This window comes from Oryctolagus cuniculus, chromosome 2 (genome assembly GCF_964237555.1).
Source record: "Oryctolagus cuniculus chromosome 2, mOryCun1.1, whole genome shotgun sequence".
Lineage (NCBI taxonomy): Eukaryota > Metazoa > Chordata > Mammalia > Lagomorpha > Leporidae > Oryctolagus > Oryctolagus cuniculus.
In genome coordinates, this window is record NC_091433.1 from 2465873 (window position 1) to 2481872 (window position 16000).

General features: G+C 68.5%; 1 protein-coding gene across 4 annotated transcripts in view; it reads right to left on the reverse strand.

Annotated features, from left to right (window-relative positions):
• HTRA3 (HtrA serine peptidase 3) overlaps nt 1-16000 on the reverse strand; it is a 118625-nt gene that overhangs the window by 97861 nt on the left and 4764 nt on the right. For 2 of the 4 annotated variants that reach the window (XM_070067993.1, XM_070067990.1), the window contains exons 2-7: nt 13806-13905; nt 11767-11989; nt 10301-10495; nt 9900-9932; nt 8417-8531; nt 986-1034 (exon numbers count right to left, since the gene is read on the reverse strand). In XM_070067993.1, the coding sequence (XP_069924094.1) occupies nt 986-1034; nt 8417-8531; nt 9900-9932; nt 10301-10495; nt 11767-11989; nt 13806-13905 (715 nt within the window). Of the gene's footprint in view, nt 1-985; nt 1035-7045; nt 7704-8416; nt 8532-9899; nt 9933-10300; nt 10496-11766; nt 11990-13805; nt 13906-16000 lie in introns of those variants that run through there. The other 2 variants (XM_070067991.1, XM_070067992.1) reach the window with 2 other exon arrangements.

Here is a 16000-nt window from a genome sequence, read left to right on the forward strand (position 1 = left end):
GACAGATGGATGGATGGATGGACAGATGGACGGATGGCTGGGTGGGTGGGTGGGCGGATGATGGGTGATGAATGGATGGCTGGACAGATGGGGCAAAGGAAGAACACACATCATCAGATAACTTGGAACATTCGTCTTGACGACAAGTTGCTTTTCAGCTGCTGGGACCAGGGACAGTCATTTCAGGGATGGTGTGGGCTGGAGGGCGCCGTCGGCCGTGCGCCCCGCGGCTCCTCCCAGAGCGCCAGGGCTGCCTTCCGTGAACCCTTGCACCCCCGCCCTCCCTCCCTCTCCTTTGCCCACCGCTGTGCACGGCACACTCAGGGTTTCCAGGCGCCGGTCCGTGCTGGGCCTGGCGCGGCGGCAGAGCTGCAGGAGGAGCCGGACACGCCCGGCCCCAGCGAGCTCACGGCCAGGTGAGGGGTGGGGAGTGGGAAGGTCTCCCCAGCAGGCAGCTCCGGCCCAGTGGGGGAGGAGACGCCGCGTGTCCCCCACATGTGTGTACACCAGAGCCCCAGGATGCGGCCTTATTTGGAATAAGACCTCCGCTCGTGTAAACAGAGCTGACGGGGGCGGCCCCACGTCCACCGGCTGCTGTAACTACGAGAAGCCAGGGCGGGCTTGGACCAGACACACAGAGGCAGGTCATGTGGGGACACAGACAGAGAGCGGGCTGAGGGACGCCCGGAGCCCCCGGAGCTGCGGGGAGAGCGAGCTTCTGGGGCCTCTGGGGGGGCGGGGCTGGCCCTGCCCCCTGCACTGCAGACTTTGGGCCTGCAGAGCCATTTCTGCTGGGTCAAGCCCAGCTTGCTATGGCAGCCTTAGGAGGCTGCCTGGAGGAGGCGGTATTGGAGCATGGTCCCGAGGGAGCCAGCGCCATCTGTCAGGTGGAGAGGGGAAGCGCTGGGCTGAGGCCAGGAGCCCAGTGCCTGGCTCCCAGGGCCGGGTGTGGGCGGGGGGCTGTGGGGAGGCCGCAGACACCCACCTCGGGGTGACGGTGCGCATGCGGATGCCGATGAAGCGCTTCTTCCAGTCTGGAAAGGAGGCAGAGTGGGTGTGGTCAGGACCCTGCCTGGCGGGGCTGGCTCTGGGCCACCCGCTGCCCAGGTCTGCCCTGCACAGCGGCCCAGCGTCTGCAGCCCCCGCTGCACGCCCTGTCCAGTAGCCAGCGTCTGCACCCCCAGCTGCACACCCACCCCAGAGGCCCAGCGTCTGCACCCCTAGCTGCATGCCCCGCCCCTGTGGCCCAACATCTGCACCCCCCCCCCGCTCTACACCCCGCCCAGTAGCCAGTGTCTGCACCCCCAGCTGCACACCCCGCCCCAAGGGCCCAGCGTCTGCACCCCCAGCTGCACGCCCCGCCCCCGGGGCCCAGCGTCTGCACCCCCAGCTGCACACCCACCCCTGTGATGGGCACGGACCTCACCTCCATGCCCGCTTCCCCCCAGCCCCCAGTCACACAGTGAGCACCAGCTGGACGCCACGCCCCGTGGGCGGAGCTCCGCGCACACCGCTCCCTGGGTGGCACCCGCAGCGCCCCCACCACTGCCTGCGCTGCAGACTTGGAGCTGACTCACACCCAGCAGTCGCCCAGACAGATGCTGAGTCATCACAGAGCTCGCCGCGCGAACGTTCCATGAAAGTCCGACCGCAGTGGAAAGCAGACACCAGTCACAGAGCCGTCCCAGTCCCCGGAAGGACCCGCCGCGCTTCCCCACGCGTGGACAGGATGGGGGAGGGAGGACAGGCTGCAGCCGTGCTAAAGCGTCTTAGGAGATGGGGGGGGGGGTCCCTGGCTTCCACCTTAACAGTAGAAGGCAGAACGAAGCCCAAAGCAAGCAGGAGTGGGTGGGGGGACGGGGGCGGGGCACGGCGGAGTCAGCGCAAACCAAGAGCCGCTCCGGACATCCATGAACTCCAAACTCGGTGCCCCTGCGGCCCGCCGACCCCAGCGAGCAGGGACACTTGGTGTGTGCAGCAGGGGGCAGGGGGCGGGTCAGCAGGGAGCAGGGGCGGGTCAGCGGGGGCAGGGGCAGGTCAGCAGGGGGCAGGGGCGGGTCAGCAGGGGGCAGGGGGCGGGTCAGCAGGGGGCAGGGGCGGGTCAGCAGGGGGCAGGGGCAGGTCAGCAGGGGGCAGGGGCGGGTCAGCAGGGGGCAGGGGCGGGTCAGCAGGGGGCAGGGGCAGGTCAGCAGGGGGCAGGGGCGGGTCAGCAGGGGGCAGGGGCGGGTCAGCGGGGGCAGGGGCAGGTCAGCAGGGGGCAGGGGCGGGTCAGCAGGGGGCAGGGGCGGGTCAGCAGGGGGCAGGGGGCGGGTCAGCGGGGGGCAGGGGCGGGTCAGCAGGGGGCAGGGGGCGGGTCAGCGGGGGCAGGGGCAGGTCAGCAGGGGGCCAGGACACGTGACCACTGGAGAAGAGGGACTCGCCCCTCGCCATTTCCAAAGTGGGAAAACGGGTTCCTAAACAGCTGCATCCCCAGTGAGGTCTCCCCTCAGAGGGAAGTCCAGCGCCGGGTCTCCCGGGAGGCCTGCCCCTGCAGAGGCAGCGAGACACGCCGCCAGGTCTACACAGCCTCCGCCAGAAACCTGAACTCGTTTGGATACCAAACCGGAAAAGCAAAAGCAAGCTGGCCAGATCGCGTGCATACAGACACGCGGGCAGGTGTGGGCCCAACCCTGGAGCTGCCACTCGAGGGGCGGGGCCGTGGCACAGCGGGTTAAAGCCCTGGCCTGCAGTGCCGGCCTCCCATGTAGGCGCCAGTTCCAGTCCCGCTGCTCCACTTCCGGTCCAGCTCTCTGCTGTGGCCTGGGAAAGCAGCAGAAGATGGCCCAGGTCCTTGGGCCCCTGCACCCACGTGGGAGACCAGGAAGAAGCTCCTGGCTTCAGATCGGCCAACAGCTCCGGCCACTGCGGCCATGTGGGGAGTGAACCAGCGGATGGAAGACCTCTCTCTCTGTTCCTACCTCTCTCTGTAACTCTGCCTCTCAAATAAATAAATAAATAAGCCTTTTAAAATTATGCACCACTATAGATTTCTTTTAAAAAGTTGCCCCTTGAGACGAGACGCCCGTGTCCCATATGGGAGCGCCTCCCGGTCCGGCTTCCTGCCGACGAGCGCCCGGGGGCAGCCGTGAGGGCCGTGGGAGACCCGGGCTGAGCTCCAGGCTCCTGGCTTCCGCCTGGCCCAGCCCCGGCCACTGCTGGCATCTGGGGAGTGAAGCAGCGGACGGGCGCTTGCCCCCTCTCTGTCTCTCAAGTGGAAGAAATAAATCACTTACAAATAAAGCAACGACACTGCGTCAACAGACGAACACCAGCTCCCCAAATGATCATGGTGGGAAAGGCACAGAGCCCGGGGAAAGCGTCGCCTCCATCCCTGGTCCGCACGAGAAACAGAGGGGCTTCTGCGCCCCGTAAGGGGCACCCAGGTGGCGCCAGGTGGCGGAGGCTGGGACGGCACGGAGGGCGCGCTGCCGGTTCTGTTCGGTTTTCCTGAGTTCAAGCCCAGCAGGAGAGACAGCGACAGCGGAGAGGAAGACGCGAGACTGACTCTACTCAGGGCGCGCCCAGCCACCTGTGCAGAGGCTGTCGGGCGGCCAGGACTCTGGGGCGCTCGGCCCCGCAGGCTGACCACCGGCGGGGCACGCACCCAGGAGTTAGGGAAGATCTGCCTAAGCCTCGTTCCCAAGTCGGGAGATCCAATGTCGCTGAAACGCCCAGTCCATGGGCCCCTGCGCCCGCGTGGGAGGCCGGGGAGAAGCTCCCGGCTCCCGGCTTCCGCCTGGCCCAGTCCTGGCCGTGGTGGCCATCTGGGGAGTGAACCAGCAGATGGAAGACCTCTCTCTCTCTCTCTCTCTCTCTCTCTCTCCCCCTCTCCCTCTCCCTCTCTCTGCCCATCAAGTAAATACATGAATGTTTTTTTAAAAAATACATAAAACGCCAGCTTTCCTCAAATTATCTGAAGACTCTGCACAATCCCCATCAAAATCTAAAAGTCTTTAAAAAGTTTGAAATATTTTTTATTTATATGAAAGGAAGAGACAGTGAGGGAGAGAGAGAGTGCTCGTGTGCTCCCAACCGTTGGTTCACGCCCCATGGACACCCACAGCCTGCGATGGCCAGGGCTAGGACGGGCAGGAGCCGGGGACTCCCTCCAGGTCTCCGCTGTGGGGCAGCAGCCCAGGCACCTGTGCCGTCTCTGCCGCCCCCCAGGTCCGCGGGAGGCCGGGCAGGTGGGAGCCCACGCTCCCTCCCAGGGGCCCTGGCGCCGCAAACACGGGGCTCAGGGCCTGCAGGATTTTGTTTTTGTTCTTGTAGAACTTGACAGACTAATTCCACAATTCACACGGACATGCCAGGATCTAGACAACGCGAAACATTCGAGAGGGGCACAGAGCCCTCTGACGTCACCCCCGGGAGCCGCAGGGACGGCGGCGGGCCCGGGAACCAGGGGCCTGGACGATGCTGCTTGCAATGCATGGTTTTTTCCTAACCCCACGTTTCCCAGGGGCTTTTGGGAGCCAGCGCCTGTGAGCGCGACGGCTACTGCACCGGGTTCCAAGACGCTCCAGCAGGGACGGTTCTGGAACAGCTGGCCGTCCAGAGCGAAAACCAAAGGAAGAGAATCCAAAAGGCTGCGAGAGCTTTCGAAAACTTCAAAATGCATTCTGGGCCTAAGTCAGAAACCTCATAGGAGAAGGTAGGGATGCGGAGTTAGCAAGGAGCTTTGCTTCTTTTTAAATAGTTACTTATTTGAAAAACCTAGAGAGAGGGAGAGAGAGAGGGAGAGAGAGGGAGAGAGAGGGAGAGAGAGGGAGAGAGAGAGAGAGAGAGAGAGAGAGAGAGAGAGAGGCCTTCCATCTGCTGGTTCACTCCCCAGATGGCCGCAACACCCAGAGCTGGGCCACGCCAAAGCCGGGAGCTTCTTCTTGGTCTCCCACGCAGGTGCAGGGCCCCAGCACTTGGTCCATCCTCCGCTGCTTTCCCAGGCCACAGCAGAGAGCTGGATCGGAAGTGGAGCAGCTGGGGCTGGATGGGAAGTAGAGCAGCCGGGACTCGAACCAGCGCCCACGTGGGATGCCGGCAGCTTATCCTGCTCCATCACAGCAGCAGCCCTCGCCCAGTTTTGAATCAAGGCCAACTTGGCACAGCTGGCCGCAGCGATGCTGAGTACAGCGACCCGGCCATGAGGGATGCCGGGGCCGCAGGTGGCTGCTTCACCCGCTACAGCGCAGTGCTGGTGCCGGCGCCCGGCGAAGATCTCTACACTCCGGCAACCGGGACGTGGCTCCTTCAAGAAACTGGTTTCCCGGCTGGCGCCGCAGCTCACTAGGCTAATCCTCTGCCTAGCGGCGCTGGCACACCGGGTTCTAGTCCCGGTCGGGGTGCCGGATTCTGTCCCGGTTGCCCCTCTTCCAGGCCAGCCCTCTGCTGTGGCCAGGGAGTGCAGTGGAGGATGGCCCAGGTGCTTGGGCCCTGCACCCCATGGGAGACCAGGAAAAGCACCTGGCTCCTGGCTCCTGCCATCGGATCAGCGCGGTGCGCCGGCCGCGGCGGCCATTGGAGGGTGAACCAACAGCAAAGGAAGACCTTTCTCTCTGTCTCTCTCTCTCACTGTCCACTCTGCCTGTCAAAAAAAAAAAAAAAAAAGAAAAAAAAGAAACTGGCTTCCATCAAAGCCACGGTTGGGGCAGTGGCTACGCGGCCCTGGGGAAGCCCGTGTCCCGTGCTGAATTAGTCCCTGGGTAAGATCCTGGCCCTGCTTCTCAATCCAGCTTCCGGCTCAAGTGTCGGGTCCTGGTCACGCACGAGGGAGACCCGGATGGTGTTCCTGGCTCCCGGCTTCAAAAGGAGAACACCAAGAGCCGAAATTTTCAAGGGGCAACCATTTCCTCCATGCCTCACCGGAGAGGCCCGAGGGACAGCGAGTGGGCGGGGCGCGGCCCCAGGCCCAGCTCTTCACCCTGATCTGCCTTTAGCTCTGGAGGTCCCCTCCAGCTGTGGGGGAGCGGGGAGGGCCGTGGGGGCCAGGGCGGCAGCGAGAGGCAGACAGCGCCAGTGCCCTGGTGGCCAGAGCCGGTGGGGAGGCGGGGCGGCCGGGGCGGCCGGAGCGGCCTGGCGCAGGGGCAGCCTGAGGTGGAGCCAGGGGCTCGCGGATGGACAGGGGAGGGAGATGAGGACCCGCTGCCCTTCAGTGCCAGGGAGGAGGCGGCGGGCAGGTCTCTCCGGGAGCGGCCTGGCAGCCAGTGTCTGAGGAGAGCTGGGCGGGGGCCAGGCCGGAGGTGTCAGCCGGGCTGGGGGAGCGGGGCTGGGGTGTCTCTCTGGAGGCGGCGTCTGAACGCTGCACACTGGCCTGCGAAAGGCCGGGGGTGAAGCCCAGGCCACCCAAGCTGCACCCTGCAAGGCCTCGGCTGCCGGTCACCACTGCTCCCAGCCTGAGGCCTGTGGCTTCCTGCCCACCTGCAGTAAAGCCTCCCCTGGGCCCAGGGCTGCCCGTGGGTGCCGGGAGCCTGCCCTCCCGCCCACAGGCCCCGCCCACGCTGCCTGACCAGCAGGACCCTGCCCGGGCCCAGGCTCCTCAGGACCCGGATGTGGAGCTGAGCGAGGGCCTGACTCTGCCTCTTCCAGTCCCTGCGACGGCCACGGGGGAGGGCGCCGGCGTCCCGGGACAGGCGCAAGCTGGGGACACGCACAGCTATGGTGCACAAAACGGCGGATTCCACCCGTCAAAGCCCCAAGCCACGGCAAGAACCACGTTCCACGTGCAGGGCGGTGCAGGCGCTGGGTCTGGTCCCCAGCGCACCCCGGCCCGGCTCAGGATGCACCCACGGCTGCCCCTGGCGCAGCCCTCCCCACCCTGCTCTGGGAACAGAGCCCGCCCAGCCAGGACATGGCCACCCAGAGGCCACGCCCCCCAGCCCAGCCTACTGGTGACTCCTGAGCCCCAAAGCCCCCGGTGACCGCCGCACCCCAACCCCGGGCGAGAACAAGAAAGTGGGCATCAGCGCCCCGACTTCGCGGAGACGGTTCGTTTCCAAGGACTTTAACGGGGTCCGGGACACCTGGTATTTTTATTTTTTTACAAAAAGCAGAAACAAACAGGAATGAGCTTCTGCAGAATTTTGAACACAGAGGGCCTGTCGTCCTGCCGCCACTCACCGTGGAGGCGACGCGGCTCTGGGCGCAGGGCAAGTGCTTCCCGGGGGCCCGGACGGTCCCTGTGCAGCAAAGCAGGGACCCCAGACCCCGGGGGGGGTCTTACCTGAGGTGGGACATGAGGAGGAAGGGGCAGCTGCACCCCACCCGCCACCCAACCGCTCTGTCTGCCCCGAGGATTTCCAAGGAGGTGGTGGAGTGAAAGGTGCCCGTGGAGCCGCGGGGAATTAAATACAAGGGCTTGGTGGACAGGGAGGAAGGAGGCTGCGATGGGCCGAAGGCGCACAGTTCCGAGCTTCCTAGCGGCCAGGACGACAAGGGCTCGCGAGGTGCCTGCTGGGTCCCCCACCCCACGGAGGGAGCCCACAGCTCCTCTGGGAAGGCCAGGCCCTGCCCGGCTGCGTTGCCCCCACCCAGGGCACACGGAGAACAGGCGGCGGCTCCTCACGTGACCGGTCCTCCCCGCACCGGTCTCGGCCGCACGGGGGTCCGCGGGCGTGGCTGGCGGGGTCCTGCAGGAGGCCCCTGCTCTCAGTGAAGTGCTGGTGAGGGGGCTGGGTGGAGACGGGGGGGGGGGGCAGGTGCAGGTGAGCAGCATTCGAGGTGAGGGAGGCGGCCACGGACCCCACCCGCTCCCCAAGGGGGCCTCCGCCCGGGGCGGCTCTCACCCAAGAGCACCCTGTGCCGGGATGCTGGGTGCTCACGGCCACCTAGGAGGCGGCAGGGGCACCAGACGCCCGCGTTCGGATGGGAGCTGGGGGGGGGGCTGGGGGGGTGCTTCCAACCATCAGGGTGGTCTTGGGCTCTGCTCCCCTACGGGGAGCCCAGCACCGCCCAGCCACAGAGAGAGTGAGTGCCTGGTGACGCAAAGGACGCGAGGACACAGGGCAGGGACACAGGAAGTGGACGAGGGGACGGCCGAGTGAGGGGCGGGTGGACGGGTGGCATACGGGTAACGGGTGAAGAGTAGGATGGGTGTGTGGATGGGTGGATGGTAACTGATGGATAGGTAACGGACGGGTGGGTGCGCAGAGGACGGGGGAAGGGAGGGAGGAGGGAGGACCAGATTCTGAGAGGCAAGGAGCCACTCAGACCAGCGGGAGCCCCGGCCGTCGGAGCCGAGACGAGGGGTGCCTGTGGCCCTGAGCTGAGGAGGGGCTACCCTGGGTCTCGGGCTTCACGGGGGTGGGGGCAGTGAAGGGCCAAGTCCCACTGCGCCTGCGCCTGCCCCTGGGGCCCCGCCTCCCTGCCGCTCGCAGCCACTCACCCTTCACGTGCTTGCCTTGGAACTCGGTGAGGAAGCGCGAGATGCGGTCGGAGGGGATGGCGAAGGAGATGCCGGCCGTCACCTTGAGCGTGTTGATGCCGATGACCTCACCATCCTGGCGGGGGCGGGGCAGCGGTCAGGCCCCGCCCATGGCCTCCAGGGCCAGGCTCCGCCTCTGCCGGCCAGCCCCTGCCTGGGAGGCTGGCGGACAGCCCCTCCGCCCTGATAGCGTTCTCTCGGGCCACACCCCCTCCCGCCGGCCTCCAGCCCCGTGGACTCCGCTCCCGCGTGGCGGACCTTGCTGGGGAGGCCCTGGCTCCCGCCTGCCTTCCTGGCTGCAGCCTCACTGCCCCCAAGGAGCAGGGCCCACCAGGCCACGTTCCAGTGGCCGGAGAGAGGTGACCAGGCCGGCGGGGACCCGTTCTCTCCAGAACTGGGCGGCAGCCCTGCAGCATCCCCCACCCTGTTGGGCCGGTACCCCCTGGGCAGAACCCGTCCCAGGTCCGTGGGACCTCACGTGGCGATGCACTCCGGGGCAGGAGCCCGTCTCCACAGCCTGGCACACACACCCCTGCCCCATGACCTCCCGGCATCCCAGCCAGGGCCCGATCAGCTCGGCAGGGACCCCCGAGGGGCCTGGGCAGAGCCTTGTATCGAGGCCCCCGCAGAGGGCCAGCCAAGGACCCGGGGGGCAGAGGTTCTGCCCCTCCGCGGCCACCCCGGGGCCTGGACACCCTCAGCAGCGCCTGGCCTGGCCTCCTGGCCTCCGGCCTCCACTCCACCCACACCAGCTCTCGCCAACACCGGGCCATGCCTTAGGCTGCGAAGCCTGCAAAGTGAAGGAAGCAGCCCTGACCCCCTGCCCAGCCCAGCCGCACGCCCAGGCTCCCCGGCCCCGGCGTCTCCAGCCACCCTGCTGCCTGCGCCCCGGGGCCCCTGCTGTCCCCGGGTGCCCTCCCTTGCACTGATCCTCAGTCTCCATGCCTGCTAACGCCCCCACCTCCAGGGAGCCCCTCCGGATCCCGCGCCAGCTGGAAGGCCAGAGCCATCCCAGGGGTCCGCACCGGCCACCGGCCCCGCGAGCAGACATCTGCACCTGCTTGCTCAGGGCCCAGGAGTTCTGAGCGGAGGTCTTGGTCTGCTGGAGACATCCCACCCAGGGTGAGAAGGGGCCAACTCCATGGACAGAACCAGGAGTGGACGGAGGGGAAGACGAGGCCCCCTCCCCCACGGGTGAACCGAGAGCCACTTAGTCTCTGGCCCTGTGCTGTTTCCACGCAGCCCAGGCAGCTTCCCTGGTCACCCATCATTCGTGGCGGCCACCAGCGTCCCTGAGGTGCCGGGCAGGGGTTCTGTCCCCCTTGGGGCCTCCAGCCCAGCCGTGGCCGACCGAGGGGTGTGCCGGACGCCCTGCACGGCGGGTCTGGCCCCCACGTGAGCGGAGGCCCAGCCAGGCAGAGCCTCGGTTCCGGGGGGCACTCACCAGGTTCACCAGGGGTCCCCCGGAGTTCCCATACTGCAAGGGGGAGAACAGGGTGTGAGCCGGGCCCCAGCCCCGCCCTCCTTCGCACCCTCGCTCCACCCAGATGGCATCCCCAGCTTCACAGAGGCACAGAGAGACCCTCGGAGACCACCCGAGGTGGGGGCTGGGCGGCTGGCGCTCCCAGCCCAAACCACACCCTTGGGTGCCGCAGCCACTGAGGGCTTGTAGCACGGACTAGAGCAGGCAGGGCCAGGGGCACTGGTTCTGCTCCTGCCGGGAGACCAGCGGCCGCCGTGGGCACGGGCTTGGGGCCGCGCAAGCCCCCCAGGAAGCCCACGGAGCGAGGCGGGGTGGGGTGTGGGCCTGGCCCTCGGGAGGGAGGTCCAGCGGGCGGGACGCACGTTGATGATGGCGTCGGTCTGGATGTAGTCCATGTCGGAGTCGCGCAGGCCCAGCTCCCTGCCGTCGCGCTGGGCGGTGCTCACGATGCCCGTGGTCACTGTGTTCTGCAGGGCGAACGGGCTGCCGATGGCCACCACGAACTCGCCCGGCCGCAGGTCCGCCGAGTGGCCCAGTAGCAGCACCGGCAGCTTTTTCTGGGGAGAACACGGTGGGGGGTATCAGCCTCTGCCTCCGGGAGGGGCCTCTGCCGAGACCCTGGGCCGGAGTTCACGGGACAGCAGCTCAGCTGCGGGGCCACGCGGCGCCCGGCCCCTCTGACCACCTGCTGGAAGCCCCGGGCGCAGCCGCACCGCGATGGACGCAGCGGGGCCAAGCTCCGCCAGCACCTGCAGGCCAGCTGAGGGCTCTGGGGACCCCTTGACCCGGCTCAACCGGAACTCCCACTACAGCTACCCGGGAAACTGAGGCTGGAGAGGTGAGGGACTCCGCAAACTCCTCCCCCCCCCCAAGCACACTGAGACACCTGCACACCCCCTCTGGTATTCCTACAGGGCCAGGGGAGCGCGTCTGTCCGTCTGTCTGTCCGTCTGACTCCGCCCCTGGGCTAGAGCCCGGCCAGTGGCCGCATCACATTTGCCCTGCGCTCCTGGAGTCACAGGAGCTGCGGGGGGCGGGGGGGCCTGGAGGCGTGTCGGCAGGTGCACAGGCACACGTGACAGCGGCGGGGCAGGAGCTGTGCTTCGGTGACAACTGTCATACGTTCAGTCTCCTGGGCCATGATGGGCAGGAGCAAGGCCACGCCCACCTCCAGGGCTCTTCTCTGGGGCGGGGGGCCGTGACGCCCCCTGCAGGCTCAGGTTCAGCCCAGCCCCAGGGGAAGGTCTGGGTCCAGACACCTCCAGGGCGTGGCCCGGCCCAGGTCCCTCCCAGGGGCCCACACCGGGGACGACACTGAGAACAGGCCGGGGCGTGGCCAAGCAGCCGCCCTGCCCCGGGAGCTGTGATGGGGGGCGAGCTCACCTCGGAGCCTCGGCTTCCCCTCCAGAAGCTCCAAGGTTAACCAGGCCCCTCCCCACAGGGGGCCGCGCCCGGAAGTCGAGGGGCGCACAGCCAGGCCAGACCTTCTAGAAAGCGCCCGAGGGGTCACGGGAGGATTCACCCAGCCCGGGCAGGGGCTCGGTCGGCGTGGGGGAGGCACAGGTGCAGCCGGTGAGCAGGCTTCCCCGGGGACAGTGGCACCTCAAGGAGGGGCCCAGAGGGGACAATGAGGGACCCTGTCCTGCCCCTCCTGTGGGCCGGGCACCTCCCGCCCACCGCCCCCCGGCCTGGGTGCAGAGCTCTGGGTCCCAGGACTGGCTCAGCCCAGGCCCTCCCGGCAAGCTGGGTAAGCTGCTGGTGGGCAGGCGGGGCCGGCAAGTGCGAGACCCCCCCCCCCCGCAGCCCCTGGCCGGCCAGCTCCGCCCACCTTGGGGTGGATCTTGATGGTGGCGATGTCGGACTTCTTGTCGATGTCCTTGACGGAGGCCTCGTAGGCATCCCCGTTCTGCAGCTGCACCCGGAGCTGCTCGCGGCCCGAGACGGCGTTATTGCTGGACACCACGTGGGCGTTGGTGATGATCAGGCCGGCCTCCGACACGATGAAGCCGGAGCCGCTGGACAGCGGCACGTTGCGGCCAAACAGCGGGTGCCTGTGCTCGGGCAGGCGAGAGGGCCTTTAGGGAGGGGCCGCGAGGGGCCGGGTGCGAGTCCCGGCTCTGCCGCCCCCGGCTGGGTCCTGGGCCAGGTCCCCGAAGCCTGGGCTGCTCACAGCCACAGGAAGTACTCAGGGCCTCTGTCTGCCTGTCTGGAAAATGGGCCGTCTGCACAGGTCACAGTCCTGCTCCCCAGGCAGGGGGAGGCGGGAAGCCAGGTGTCACTCAGGACCTTCTCTCTGGGACCCGAGTGGACGCCCAGTGCCTGGGGCTGTATGGCAGAGGCCGGTGGGGACGGGGCGTGTCCCAAGAGGGAGAACACGCCGGGGGGTGGAGCTGTGGAGCACCCGCCCGGGCAGGGACGGCCTCTGCAGGTGCATGGCGTCTCCTTGGCCCCGGGGCGGCGCTGGAGTCACAGCTACTGCCGCCGAGCCAGGGAGGGAGCGGTCACCTCAGGCTCAGGGCCACCCTACCAGTTAGGGGCCGTGGGCTGAGAGGTGCACTCAGCTCCAGGGCCCCCATGTTTGTGACAAAGCTGACAGGACGTCCAGAGACCGGAGTCGCCGTCAGAGGGCAACGCACAGAGGCCAGGGCCCCGGGGGAGGCCACGAACGCCAGGGGGCGCAGAAGCCCCCAGCAGCCAGGGGAGGGGCGGAAACTGGACCTCAGACCCACGGGAGGCGGCGCCCCCTGGACGGTCCCAGGAAACCTAGCTGGTACCTAACTCCACGGTGCAGGGGCAAACAGCCCAGAGCCACGGAGCTACTCGCCTGGGTCCGGCAGGTGGGTCCCGGGCCCAGCAGCGGCTGGCACCTAGCACTCAGCCGCCTGCACCGCCGGCACCACCTGCGTGGCTCGGTAGCAGCTTCCGTCCCTCCCCTGCCAGCTCCTGGCAGCCCTGGGTCAAAGGTCACAGTGAGAGGCGCTGATGGGCATCTTGTCTCGCCAGCCGAGGCCGACGTGGGTGCGGGCCGGGCCACACCGGTAATTAGCTGGCTCTGTGCCGGCACCCGGGGCCTCGGCCAGGCCAGCGCAGCGCCACTCTGCCGACTTTCTCAATGACACGTCTGGGGCCTGCGGCCTGGGGCCCAGGGAAGGGCAGGGAGGGGCCAGCGTGAGCCATGGGCTCTGCTCCGGGCTCTGAGACACCGGGTGGAGCCTGGCCTTGGCTCTCGGCGCCTGCGCACCTGCGCACGTTCCTCTGGCCTCCGTGTCCACGTCCAGGACCTGGGGGGCACAGAGCCTGCTGCTGGGCTCCGGAAGAGGCAGGGAACAAACCAACCCAGTGGACTTGGGGCGCCCGGGCAGGGGACATCCATCAGGGCCAGGGGACCCTGGGTCCCACACGGGCACCCACTGCCCACTCGTCCACGAGGTGGGCACCCCCGGACTGTCCTGAGACAGGCAGGCCGAGGCCGGCTGACATGGCACTGGACATGCGTGTGAGGGCGTGGCTGAGGGCGCTGGGCCAGGTGCTCACTCACGCCCCCTGGAGCGCCCCAGGAGGCCCCCTCACAGGGAGTGGCCTCCTGGGGGAGCCGGTGTGCCCAGAAGCAAGGCTCACGCCGGCCGCCGATCCCTATCGGGAGGAGCCAGGGCCCTGCCTGCACGGCCAGCGGCTCCTGCCTGCCGGCTCCCTGCATGCCCGGGAGGAAGGGCGTTTAGGAAGGCGTTTGCTAACTCCTCCTCCTCGGGGGTGGGGCCGGCCCAGTGCACCTGCAGCCCCTTCCGCTCCCCAGGCCGATGGGAGAGTGGAGTGAGGGAGGCCCCCAGGGCCCGGCTGGTGGTGGAGGGGGCTCGGGGGCTCACGCACCTCAGGAATAGCTCAATGTGCACCACGGCCGGCGCGATCTTCTCCACCACATCCGCGATGAAGTTGAACTTGTACCGTGGGCTGCTCACCTGGTGGAGACCTGCGCTGGCAGGAGGACCCCGTGTGTCAGGGAGACCCGGCCCCTGCGGGATCCACGCCGCCCCCCCCGGCCCCTGTGGGATCCACGCCGCTCCCACCACCCCCCGGCCCCTGCGGGATCCACGCCGCCCCCACCACCCCACCCCCCGGCCCCTGCAGGATCCACGCCGCCCCCCGCTCCCACCCCGGCCCCTGCGGGATCCACGCCACCCCCGCTCCCACCCCCACCCCGGCCCCTGCGGGATCCACACCGCTCCCTGCTCCCACCCCGGCCCCTGCGGGATCCACGCCGCTCCCACCCCCCTCCCCGGCCCCTGCGGGATCCACACCACTCCCTGCTCCCACCCCCCTCCCCGGCCCCTGCGGGATCCACACCACTCCCTGCTCCCACCCCCCTCCCCGGCCCCTGCGGGATCCACGCCGCTCCCACCCCCGCGGGACCCAGAGGGCCTCCCAGAGGGCCAGGCTCGTGCCCCGCGCCAGCCCCGGGCCGTCCCCACCAGGCTCGCCCTGTCTTCTGGGCCCACACGGTCGGGGCCCATGCCTGCACCATGCTCGGCCACACCTCGGCCCGACCGCAGTGTGGGGGGCGGGTACAAACTTCCCCGGAAGCTCCCCCAGCTCGGATTTCTGCCGCCATCAGCAGTGACGGCACCGCCAAGACCTCAGGCCCGCGGCATGTGGGTGGCACGAAGCCCACCAGCCCTCGGTCCCCCTCACGGCCTGAGCCTAGCGCTCCAGGTCCCCACCAGGCTTGGCTGGACACAGTCCGTCCGCTGTGTGGCCGCAGACGGGCGCTCGCCCTCTCTGGGCTCCACCTCCTCGGCTGCACAACGGGACCGAGGTGCCCGGCCTGTGACGAGCCGCCGGCCGCCGGGGCTGCCACCGGACCACCGTGGGCACAGGCCAGAGTCAGGCTTGCCTCAGCGCTTCAGGGAGGGGCCTGCGAACCAGGGCTGGTGGCAACCGGAACCCAGGTTCCCCCGAGGGGCTGGGGGCCCCCCGCAGGCAGTGGTCTCCGCCCCCACCATCGGGAGCGAGCGCCGTCCCGTGCGCGGCCCCCAGGCGTCCCCACCTCCAGGCGGCAGCCAGGACAGCATCTTTGCTGAGGCTGAGGCACTGACCCCCTCGCCCGAACCCACAGGACGGGAGCTCGGGCGTGGGGGGCGGGGAGGTGTCGGCCGGGACCTGGGGCGTCTGCCTCGCTGCCCACTGCGGCCAGCCCGCATCAAAGGCCACTTGTCCGGGCGACATCGGCCCTCCCAGGCCCCCCGTCCATGTCGGGACGACCCCCACCCCCGGGTCAGGCGACGCCTGCACGTGGTTATCTGGGGTGGGGGCAAAGCCGGGGGCGACTCCCGCAGAGCAATCTGGAAAGGATTAAAACAACAAACGGCCAAGGAGGCCTGGATCGGGGCCCTGGGGTGGGCCGGGGGCTGCGGCAGAGCCAAGGTTTGGGGCCGGATTCCCACGGAACAGCCGAGGCTGGACCCCGCGGCCCCTGGCGCCCAGCACCGGCTCACGGGCACAGGGACGGGCCCGGGTCACCCTGGCCCCTGCAGCCGCTGGCCCTGTCACACACACAGTAGGCCCACACACAGCGCTGTCAGGGACTGGCAATGCCTTGGGGGTTCCTGGTGTCCCCCAGCCCTCTCCCGGCGCGGCATTGGTTCGTTCCGCAGCCCAGGGAACCGGGCCTGGGAGGAAAGCCCGCTCGGCCCCAGCGCGGCCCCGCCAGGCCTGTCCCTTTAAGGCAGCGTGGTGGGTGGTGCGGGGGGGCCTGTGTCCGGCCCCCCCGTGAGTCAGCGGTGACTCAGTGGGTAGGAGGAACTCACACACAAAACCCGGCCCCTCCGCCCCGAGAACAGACGCTGTTTATTTGGGGTTTGGGACAACCCCGCCCCCACCCCTCAGCCAAAGTTCTGAAGTCAACAGCGGCCCCGACCACACTCGCCGCGAGCTCCCGCCGCTCCTCCCTGGGAGGACCTGACGGACGGCACCACGGTCATGGTCAGGGCCAGGAGGGACAGCAGCCGGTCTCAGGGCTCTGGCTTGGCAGGAACGGAGGCACAGGCAGAACCTGGAGGGGATCCGTG